Raw genomic sequence first — 10,309 nt, 5'->3', positions numbered from 1 at the left:
CTCACACCAATGTGAAACCCATTGTCGTAATCAAGTGGCTACATGTAGCCACTTGCGTGTAACCCCGTTACAGTACTAGTTCCTGGTAAAGCTTTCGTTTAATATCGCCGAGCCAAAATAAGCTTAAAGCTCTAAATGAATACGTATTTGCAAACGAGATTGTGATATAGAAATGTCGATGACGCCACGCTTATCTTGAGTATTGAGTGTAGGTTACTGTTCACCGCCAGCACCAGAAACATACTATTCACCGCTTTGCGAACGACTTGATTGCTGTTGCTCTTGAAATGTGGAGGCGAAATAGCGAAGGGGGTGTCATTTACTGGAAGGTAACCACACTACGGTCCAAATCTTTATTTCCAGTAGTCTTGTAGCTCAAAAATAGCGGTGTTGGGCGTCGCCTGATGACCAGTCACAGATTTAAACATACACTAACAATTGAAGGCATCCAGTACTACCTTAGCGCACGTAAGTTGCCACCCATTCTAATCAAACGCGTGCGTTCTAGCTGGTCTAGTGCGTTTGCAACGTCTTGCGAAAGCGATTGCGCTGCAGCAGCCGTGGGATTAGTGGCCCCGTCACCTGGCGCGGGCAGTTTGCCCAGTGGACCCCAAAGCAGTAATACAGAATGTCCATGGAGCTAACTGGTTAGCATATGTATAGCGAGGGTCTTAGAGTCCGTTTCCATCTTGGTTAGCTTTACATTTGGTAAAGACGGTACCGACGCTGTCGTCCTCATTGCTACGGTGAGCGGAATGTATAGTTTTTGGGGTGTAGCAGGATCAGCCAAAATCTGGTTGAGGCCGATCGCACACTTCGCCCAGACACTGACTAACGGGGGTTCCCCAACGACCCGTGATCAGCTGAACTTGGTCTCACCTCGTGTACCTGTCGGCGGGCGGGATGTTCTCTCTTGAGGCTCCAAAGGTGTTCGATACGTGTAGACTTGACCGTCCTGGCGGGATGCGGGATGTGTGGGGCAGCGTGGAAACGCTTCACCTGCGCCCGAGTATACGATCTCGATCGAGTCCCCGATCGACTCTGATCGAGTGTCTTGCCGCTTCAAATAGTGGGATCTTCGAGGGTGAGAGTCGATCCGATCACCAGCCAAGCACCAAAGCCTGGTCGGTCGAGTACACTTGAACGCAATACAATAAACAAGCGAAAACTAGTGTAGGCAGGTCTGGTCAATATATTATCCAGACCTTACGCTACGACGCTAGTCTCTACTGCTTACGTCTTGATCGGGCTTGAGGGGGCAAAGTATCCTTCCCTTGCTGGCGAACGACGAAGACTTGTGCACTTCTAAGCAAAACGGACTCTGATTGATGTTTACAATGTGTCTATCTACTTCCCATTCCAATTGACCGCCAATCTGCGTCTTGATCAGCGATCTCTATGTCGATTGTCGATCGCCATCTAGACGTAGATCGCGATTGGGCTCTCTTGATCGCCCATAGTTACACCTTGATCTCATTATCGGAGAGAGGTGGTCGTTGGCCGCCCGTCTGGGATTAGCGCTTCATGAACGCGGATCGTAGCTTGCGTCGTGTCCCTCCTTGTTCCACTGTCGACCATCTTCGGACCTCTTATCTACCCTTGATCGCTGATCGGTGACCCATCGTCGTCGATTGGTCCATCGACCGCACTTAGACATCGACTTGTTCTGGTCCACCTTAATCCAAAATGTTCACTAAGCGCTTCTACACATTTTCACGGAATCGAATGCCGCTGTAGCATGAAGATAGTATGAGCAGAATCCTCTGTCGGTGTGTGCAAGCGTTTTCTTACATACGTGCTCATACACAGGGTACAGCAACACCATTTTACCTATTTCATTGCTTTGCCCTGTCCGATCATGTGCTGCTTCAATCCTCTTACGTCCAGCGCGGAAAGTCTTCACATCGTCGGCATATGATGCGGGAAGAGGTTGCCGCTGTTGCCAATATATGTCCTTGAAAGCGCTTCTATAACCTCCAAGTGTGGCGACACTAGGTAGCGTTCATTTTGGCTAGTATAAAGTATTCAAATAATTTGGAGCAAATACGTTTGTGCTGGACCCACCACCGAGGTTGAACAATCGGCCAGGGTTGCTCTGCGCTGTTCCAATCCAGGCAGCAACACCTCAACGATAGCTTGGCCATACTGCTTGCGGTTATGAGGAGGTGCATACATGCCAAAAGTTGCCGGCATTAAGTTGATGGTTATGCGTGCCAGGGGGCTAATTGTCTCCAGATTGCGCGCTGGCTACACCGCCACCACCGGGGCGATATCGCTCAGTACAGCATCAAGACTACGCGAATCTAGTTGCTGTATATTAGGCGCTTGTTGCTGGGTGGCGCATCCGTGAGTGTTAGGGCGAGGCAGGTTTGAAGGGGGGGGGGGGGGCAAGTTTGGTTACTGGAGAGCAGTGCTGGAATGACTGACCACCTGGCCTTAAAATTCAGACGTTTATCCTTGTCATCCATAAAGCTGTGTCCAACAATCTGTTGCACAAAGGGTCCGACAAAACGGACGATACTTGATAATACCAAGATTTATAAATGGCTATTTGTGGCTTTCACGACTCGGGTCTCGCACCGATGTATGGGATTTTATATTAGAGGCATACTGAAACCAAAATGCGGGTCCCCGGAAAAAAATAGTCTAGAGAGAGATGCCAATTTTTTTTCGAAAATTATTCCTCAAAAGAAAATTATTCCATTATTCCAACTGACGGTCATCATGCTGTGGGTAGACAAGTACCGCCCGACGTCGCTCTCGTCGCTAGACTTCCACCCGGAGGTAACCAAGCGCTTGTCCAACCTCTCGCAGTCGTCGGACTTGCCGCACTTGCTCGTGTATGGACCGTCGGGAGCGGGCAAGAAGACGCGCATCATGGCGCTACTACGTGCGCTGTACGGTGACGGCGCCCTGAAGGTTCGACTGGAGCACAAGTCGTTCAAAGCTCCAAACCGGAGCACTAAAGTGGAGATTACGACGGTGGCCAGTAATTTTCACATCGAGATGAACCCATCGGACGTGGGCAACAACGACCGCCTTGTGGTGCAGGAAGTGCTCAAGGAGATCGCCCAGTATCATTTGGCGGATACAAACTCCCAGAGACCGTTCAAGGTTGTGCTGCTAATGGAAGTGGACAGACTGAGCAAGAATGCGCAGCACGCATTGCGTCGCACCATGGAGAAGTACACGGCCACGTGCCGCCTCATTCTGTGCTGCAATAACCCCAGCAAAGTGATCGACCCGCTACGCAGTCGATGCCTCGGAGTGAGAGTGGGCGCCCCCACGATGGACGATATCTGCACCATCCTTCAGGGTGTTTGCAAGAAGGAGGGACTAGACTACTGCGCCCCGTTGGGCAAGGAAATCGCCCTCAAGAGCGAGCGGAATCTCAGACGCGCGTTGCTCATGCTCGAGACGTGTCGCGTTCAGAGGTACGACACGTTATTGGGGATTAATGGGAGGAAGAACCTGTTACTGACAGTGTTGTTGTTGATGCTGCTGTAGTTACCCGTTTTCTCCTGACCAACAGATCCAGCTACCAGCGTGGGAGGAATACATCTGCAGTCTGGCCAAGGTGGTGCTGCAAGAGCAGTCGCCTGCTGGGTACGTCGCGATGCTGTCTTCGAGCTGTTTGGACTGTTGTGCTGACGTTTGTTTGTTGCTGTTGCAGCCTGCTCAAGGCACGTGAGATGATCTACGAACTCATCTCCAACTGTGTGCCGTCCGAGGTGATCCTCAAGGTTCTGTGTCGCGAACTCATGAGCCGCCTGGACGACGACCTCAAGCACGAGCTGGTGCAGTGGGCGTCGTACTATGAGCACCGGATGCAGCGCGGATCCAAGGACATTTTCCACTTTGAGGCCTTCCTAGCCAAGTTCATGACGCTCTATAAGAAGTTCCTACTGGAGCTGTACATGTAGCGAGCGACCTATTAGCAAAATAAAAGCTCTTCCAGTCGTCCCCCGTTATGTACCCCCATTATGCAGTTTGCCAGTTCTTCGATCATGTGGCGGGTGGCAGTGTTGACCCGCTTTGAGACGCTGCAGAACTTCCTATCGGCTGACGAGCGCGACTGGGTCAAGTCAGCGCTATTCGACGGGCGTCAAGCACCTCAAGTCAATGCTGAGACCTGTGAGCGTAAGGCAGAGGAAGACGCAACAGCAGCCACCACCAGCGAGGCCGAGTCGGCGCATCTTGAGCGGTAAATGGAGACCATCCGTCATTGCTTCTGCTACTCTTTATCATTCTAATTGCTGTATCAATTCCTGCTTAGATGGAAGAAGTGGAAACTCGAGGGCGACAAGATCGACCAACTCACGTCAACGACCGGCACCGAAGCGGATGCAGCGCTGAAAGAACTGGAGACGAGTGTGGCCAGCTTGCGCTTCTTCGCTCGAGGCAAGCGGGGCGTCTTGTACGCGGGTGAAATGCGCACAACAATGGAGCCAGTGGTGGCCAAACTGGCAGCCGACGCGACGTCTGCTGGGTCGGTGACGCTGGAAGCGCGTTGGCTTCGAGTGGTGAATCGCATGGGAATTGGCGCGAAGCTCATGGACGCAGGGAAGGGCTGGTTCCTGTGTGAACGACTCGAGGGCAAGAATGTGGTCGAGTTTCTAGTAGAAGGAGATGAGGTCACGACGCCAGCCAACGCCTTGTGGGTCGTCCGGGAGATGCTGTGCCAGGTATGCGTTTATTGTGATAGATTGGATGATATTGTGGTCACTATTGTCGATTCTTTCAGTGCTTTGCTATGGACCTCATGGGGGTCAACAAGGAAGAAATGACTCATCCGCATCGCCACATTATCGTGCACCGCTCCACGCAGCAGCCAGAGCGATGGCGGTGCACGTTTGTTGACTTTGAAAAGTGCTCGTCCACCAAGAAACCCAAGAACGTCACGCAACTCTGTCAGGTACGATGGTCCTCCGTCAAAGCAGCTCTCAATTACTTCTAGCTAACATCTAGCTACATTGGTGTGCTGGCAGTTCCTCAGCTCGCCACGGATGGTTGCGCTACTGGCAAGTAAACGCGTCAAGCTGGACGTGCCGAAGCTGCGGCAATGCACCAAGTGCTACAAGCAGAACATCTCCACAAAGACGTTTGGAGATATCATGCAAGTCTTCGGGCTGTAGCTAGCAGCATTCGACAACGTGCTAACTAACTATACAACGCAATTTTTGCATCACTCCCTTGACTCAGCTATCTGACTCGAGAACATGTAATGCCATGATGTATTGATGGGATTGATGGATGGCTGTGCCCTGAAAGAGCTGATACGACCCGCTTCTCTGACTGAAAGCTAGAGAATCGTGCTCCTTGCCGGAGTCTTAATAAAGCTCACTTTTGAACTTACCTTCAACAACACAAACACATCGCAAACACGCTGGGATTGTTTTCCCGCTCTATGACCTCACGCAACATTCGCTACTGGCGTAGCTTCCTGCATAATCTTCTGTGTCCTCCTGACGTCCCCAGCTCTGAGACCTCATACGACGGCGTGTGCGTCTTCACACTCTCGGGTCGTGTCGAGTATCTGGACGGCTGCTTTCAAGCCTCCTCTCCCTCTGACGCTTCCCTAGAAGTGGATCCACTACCGATTCTGACCATTTTCCACCAACTCACGTGCCAGGCTATTCAGGAAGAGAGAGACGCCCACCAGGAGCCAGGAACAGCCAAGCACGCGATCCCCAACGTAACACCCGCATTGAGACTGGGTAACTGCGTGCTTCACGTCGTGTCTGCTACCTTTACGAGCATCTGCGCTGTGTCAAGCGGCAAATCCCGGGGCCTAGTGGTGGAGAAGCTCCCGTTCGGCGTGCTGGTCGTGGCCTTTTCGTCGCCGCTGAGGCTCGAGACGGTGTTCAGTCGCATCGATCGCGCATGTGCACCACTGCGACGCTGATCCATTTCTAGCCAATCATCCGGAAGAACTCACTGAGCAAGAGAGTACCCGACGTGCCATGTACTTCTGCGCCGCCTGCAACGTATACGTCAAGGACTCGAGCGTTGCTGAGCATGACCAGACTACAGCCCATCTACTGTCCAGCTCTAAGGGCGTCTCAGTGCGAAAAGGTGAGGGGACTGTAGAGCTATGAGGAGAGATATTAAGACTCTTTGCCTCATGTGAATCTTTGCTTTGCTTCTGCAGTTTGGCTTCCCGAGACGAATCGCGGCTATCAGTTGCTCAAGTCCATGGGCTGGCAGGACAACGGCGGACTGGGACCAACAGGGGACGGCAAAGTGATGCCCATAGCGACAACCTTCAAGACGGACAGAGCGGGTGTTGGTGTGCAGCCCACAGCTAAACAGGCGAGAATTACTCACTTCCCGGCACATGACGAGCAGCAGGCCAGAATGGCGGTAGATGGACGCAGTGAAGCGCAACGCATGCAGGACAGACTAACTCGCAAACGGAAGCAGACTCAACAGCACCCAGTTGGCCTCTCAAAGGCGCAGAGGAAGCTACAGAAGCAGAGGGAGCAACGAAGAGACCGAGCTATCGGCAACGAGTTGTACTCGGACGGCTTGGATGGATACGAGGAGTTTCTGCGATAAGCTGGAGTTGATCAGGATGCAGCAGTTGTTGCTCTGCTACAACGTATGTACACTTCATTCACTAGCGGAATGAGGTTTTGCTGTTGTTTCCTCATCCATTCAACGCCCCCATCACAGTTTCGATGCCAGTGACGGTGGCGCTGTCAAAATTGTCGTGTCCGAAGGCAGCGTCTTGGGCTCCAACATGATCTGCTTCAGCAGGTTAACCACATCCGTACGGCAGTCTACGTTGTCCCCCATAACCGCAAACACCATATCCTCGTGTGTACAATTGCTCACTTCGTAGTACGTCGCAACTTGACCAGCTTTTTTCTGGAAATGGCATATTCAAAATAGTTAGCTACACCAAGTGTATTGGTGTTGCGATGGAGTTGATCGTACCAGATTGAATACAAGTTTCTTCGACGAACTCGTTGGAACAACCTGCATGGACACACGAATTAGACATCTCGAAAATCTATTCCGATATTGTCGAAGCACTACCGTGTCATCCTCTCCATGCAGAATGTAAAATGACGGAAGTGAGAAGCCTGTAGCAAGCAATACAGTTCATCACTTAGGAGCTTTCCTTCTCCACAGTCGCTGTGCTAGTAAAATTCGCTTCGTACCGATGTTTCTCGCGTCTGCAAAGAGCGCTGTCGGGCTAAGCTTCTTGAAGTTGCCCATGCCCAGCATAGCAGGCTTCATTGACGAAATTTCGTGCACTCCTGCCACAATTGCAACGCCTTCGGTTAGTTCAATTGACAGCTAAGCAAGTGCTACATCGTTTACACGACGGCATACCATTCAGCGGACCAACGGCCCGCTCGCTCTCAAAGATATAATGATCCGAGATGTCGTACGGCGCTGAAAGTCCGATGAATCCATGCACATTAATCGCGATCTCCTTTTCCTTCATAGCCTGCCAAAATCACAGGCTATCAGTTGCTGCGTTTCATCACAACATTTCACCACATCCGGTTTACCTTCGGGTCATTGCCAGCAAGACGAATTGCCGAGTTGACGAGAGCCAACGCCCCCACGTGTCCTCCAGAAGAATGACCGCTCAAAAAGAGCTTGTTCCTATCTCCACCAAGCAAAGAACAATTCTCAGCGACCCAGAAGACCTGTACAAATAAAAGTATTCATCTGAGCTACGTTACAGACGAATAGACAGTTTGTATCCATTACGTACAGCATTCTCGACGTCCTTGATCATGTCCAGCACTGAGCCGTTTGGGAACGTCCTGTAGTTGATGACTGCCACCAAGAAGCCCTGTGTGGCCAGGTACTCCCCCACCAGAGCGTACTGCCACTTGTGGCCAAAAGACCACGCTCCCCCGTGCATGAAGACCAGCACAGGCGTAGCTACTGTTGTCTCCCCATGCGCTTGAACCCCGTAGACATCGAGCGTATTACGTTCGTGAGGTCCATAGCGGCAGTTGACGCGGCAATCTCGAGGCATCCACACGAGTAATCGACCGATTCGCGCAGCCATCTGAGGCTTGATCAGACATAAAAGGTATTCAGAGCTTGCGATGAGCTGCCCGGTGGTGGTGTACTTAAGCGCAGCTTGAACGTGCTGCAGCCAAGGAAGACGAGGCTCATTCTGCAGTAGCAAGGCGTGCTGCTGGCGGAGACTGCGTCCAGTAGTGCGGGCGTACGCGAGAAGCGCTAGAGTGAGCGCCACACGCCGCGGGTTGAGGCGCGGCAGCATGTCCAACATGCTGCTCTGGTTTACGACAACCAAAAATCTGATTGACATGAAGAGTGATGGTCACAGGTTTCAACTACGGCTGATTTTTGTCTTCACGATGCAATTAATGAACGGCGGTGCGCTCGTACTTCCGACAACCCTGGCTGTCTGTCACTTATTTCCCACCTTCTTCTACTCGCTATAACCGTTAGTACGGCACATACTCAAGCTCACGACAGTTGTTAAACTGGGTAGCAGTATTTGAAACAAACTTCGCCAGCGGATCGATCCCTGAGAAGTTTTTCCACTGCTCGAACGTCCGCTTCGTGCCGAGCGTGAACTTTTCCAGATCTGTGCGATCGAAATCCTCTTTCGTGACCGGGAGTCCGAGATTGTAGCGAATGCGGCGCTTGGACGGCTGTTGTATTACATAGCGCTCGCTCCAGTCGCGCTCCCACACGACTTTCCGCTTTTCGTACCAGTGATACGCAATGTCTTCTGAAGGCACGTAGAAGTCGTAGCCAGCAGTCCAGAGCCGTGTAGCGCGCGAATACTCTTCGCCATGGAACAGATACGGTGTATACGGGTCGTTGCGCACCTCCTTCGCCTGTTTGCATCCGCCAAAATTAAATCCTCCAGCGAGCTGTGACATCAGTCGCGGCTTTGGTGTGTCCTTTTTGTTAATCCACATGGGGGCCGCGTACTGCACCATGGAGTCCGGATCTTGCGTCTCGATGCGGGACATACACATGAGTTGCACCTTGTCGTCCACATCGTGCTTGGTCAGATGCTCGGTAGACTTTGGATACACAGATATAATGGCGTTGGGGTTCTCCAACGAGTCCCACTGCGCTATGATCTTTTCGTCCCAGTTGGGAATGAAAACCAAGTGGGAGTCGATCGTCATGCAGAAATCTTCGTCCGTGATGGCTTTCTCCGTCTCATATCGCGCAGCAGTGGGGCCCTACGTTGCAGAATTCAGTCAACAACAGCATCAAGGTAGCAAACTTGCAGTATTCATCCAAATCTCCCTACCGTTGCGTTAACAGCGTCGATTTGGGACGACACGATCTGCGAACGCCGGCAGTATTCCTCACCCACAAGCTCGCAGAAGACGTCCACGCATTGGAGCTCTTTCTCCGCCGGATAAATCTGATCGTAGATGCTTATTTTGAGGTTGTCAGGCGCTACCGCGTTGTCGAAAATCGAGCGCAGTGTCTCCGAGCACCTACATTGTCGATATATAGAGCAGCATAAAATACAGTAGATTAGTTATAGTCAGTGATGGTTTTATCCCAGTTGTAGAGAAGGCGAGAAGACGGTCACGGACCTCTTTGAGTCGCGGTAATTGGCGACCAAGATGATGGTGCTACGCCCGTTGACGATGGACGGTGGGTCCGTGGGCTCCGGGACGGACGTGGAGGCCGTCACCGCCTCCTTGTCAGCACGTAGATGGAGACTACGATCCTCGACTGGGGCATCCACAGCGGCGCCACTGGCCGCGTATTCCTGCAGGTAGAGGAACTCGTAGAGCACCACGACGAGACAGATTACAGGGAAAACCATGAGCACCGCCACGCGTAGATCCCACCCAGCGCCTCGGCGCACATCTCCGCGGGAGCTCACACGCCCGTACGGCTGATAGCCTGCCTTCATTCGGCCCGTCGTAGTCGTTCTTGAGTAGTGCGCTGCTCCTGCTTTCGTCGTCTCGTCGGTCGACTTTGCCACGTCACTTTCTCTGGCGTTTCTATCTGCCGCGATAATATGATAATAAATATATTAAATTGATTTATTTGATTGTGCCTTTCACTTGTTTGGGTTAAAGTAGATCCATAAAAAGGCCATATTTAAATCATATCGAGGATGTCCCCATGGAGGAGGACGAGGCCTCCTCGTCCTCGGCTGCCGAGTCTAAGGCGGCCGAAACAACGCCCGATCCACTCACTGGATCGCGGCGAACGCGTGATGATGATCCGGGCGCTTCAAGTTCGAAGCGTCCGCGTACTGGAGAAGAGGCACAGCAGCCACCAGTGCTGGTGACGCCCTTTTCTCGTCTCGCACTGCAAGTGATGTTGC

The 10,309-nt window shown here is 52.1% G+C and overlaps 6 protein-coding genes across 7 annotated transcripts; 4 read left to right on the top strand and 2 right to left on the bottom strand.

The window, feature by feature from the left end:
- Nucleotides 1-2,685: 2,685 nt before the first annotated feature.
- On the top strand, nucleotides 2,686-3,981 carry PPTG_07433 (hypothetical protein). The gene is made up of 3 exons (XM_008901611.1): nucleotides 2,686-3,434; nucleotides 3,508-3,606; nucleotides 3,674-3,981. Exons 1-3 carry the CDS (start codon nucleotides 2,725-2,727, stop codon nucleotides 3,921-3,923), a joined length of 1,059 nt encoding a protein of 352 aa, XP_008899859.1. The 5' UTR covers nucleotides 2,686-2,724; the 3' UTR covers nucleotides 3,924-3,981.
- PPTG_07432 lies at nucleotides 3,966-5,388 on the top strand. Of its 2 annotated transcripts, XM_008901609.1 has the most exons (4): nucleotides 3,966-4,204; nucleotides 4,277-4,685; nucleotides 4,745-4,915; nucleotides 4,989-5,388. In XM_008901609.1, exons 1-4 carry the CDS (start codon nucleotides 3,984-3,986, stop codon nucleotides 5,133-5,135), a joined length of 948 nt encoding a protein of 315 aa, XP_008899857.1. In that variant the 5' UTR covers nucleotides 3,966-3,983; the 3' UTR covers nucleotides 5,136-5,388. The 2 variants fall into 2 exon arrangements, with proteins under 2 accessions (XP_008899857.1, XP_008899858.1); XM_008901610.1 differs by having other exon boundaries at nucleotides 4,277-4,915.
- Nucleotides 5,389-5,407: 19 nt separating this feature from the next.
- Nucleotides 5,408-5,905, top strand: PPTG_07431 (hypothetical protein; the record flags this gene model as incomplete). The annotated part of the gene is made up of 1 exon (XM_008901608.1): nucleotides 5,408-5,905. One exon carries the CDS (start codon nucleotides 5,408-5,410, stop codon nucleotides 5,903-5,905), a length of 498 nt encoding a protein of 165 aa, XP_008899856.1.
- A 58-nt stretch (nucleotides 5,906-5,963) lies between these two features.
- On the top strand, nucleotides 5,964-6,558 carry PPTG_07430 (hypothetical protein; the record flags this gene model as incomplete). The annotated part of the gene is made up of 2 exons (XM_008901607.1): nucleotides 5,964-6,075; nucleotides 6,152-6,558. The coding sequence occupies 2 exons, from the start codon at nucleotides 5,964-5,966 to the stop codon at nucleotides 6,556-6,558; spliced, it is 519 nt and encodes a 172-aa protein (XP_008899855.1).
- Nucleotides 6,559-6,669: 111 nt separating this feature from the next.
- PPTG_07429 (hypothetical protein) lies at nucleotides 6,670-8,302 on the bottom strand (the record flags this gene model as incomplete). The annotated part of the gene is made up of 7 exons (XM_008901606.1): nucleotides 6,670-6,870; nucleotides 6,940-6,981; nucleotides 7,042-7,088; nucleotides 7,167-7,265; nucleotides 7,342-7,459; nucleotides 7,524-7,664; nucleotides 7,733-8,302. 7 exons carry the CDS (start codon nucleotides 8,300-8,302, stop codon nucleotides 6,670-6,672), a joined length of 1,218 nt encoding a protein of 405 aa, XP_008899854.1.
- Nucleotides 8,303-8,441: 139 nt separating this feature from the next.
- Nucleotides 8,442-9,889, bottom strand: PPTG_07428 (hypothetical protein; the record flags this gene model as incomplete). Its single annotated transcript, XM_008901605.1, has 3 exons — nucleotides 8,442-9,197; nucleotides 9,269-9,461; nucleotides 9,564-9,889. 3 exons carry the CDS (start codon nucleotides 9,887-9,889, stop codon nucleotides 8,442-8,444), a joined length of 1,275 nt encoding a protein of 424 aa, XP_008899853.1.
- Nucleotides 9,890-10,309: the final 420 nt, after the last annotated feature.

This window comes from Phytophthora parasitica, assembly GCF_000247585.1.
Source record: "Phytophthora parasitica INRA-310 unplaced genomic scaffold supercont2.11, whole genome shotgun sequence".
NCBI lineage: Eukaryota > Oomycota > Peronosporomycetes > Peronosporales > Peronosporaceae > Phytophthora > Phytophthora nicotianae.
This window is presented reverse-complemented; position numbering and strand designations above follow the sequence as displayed.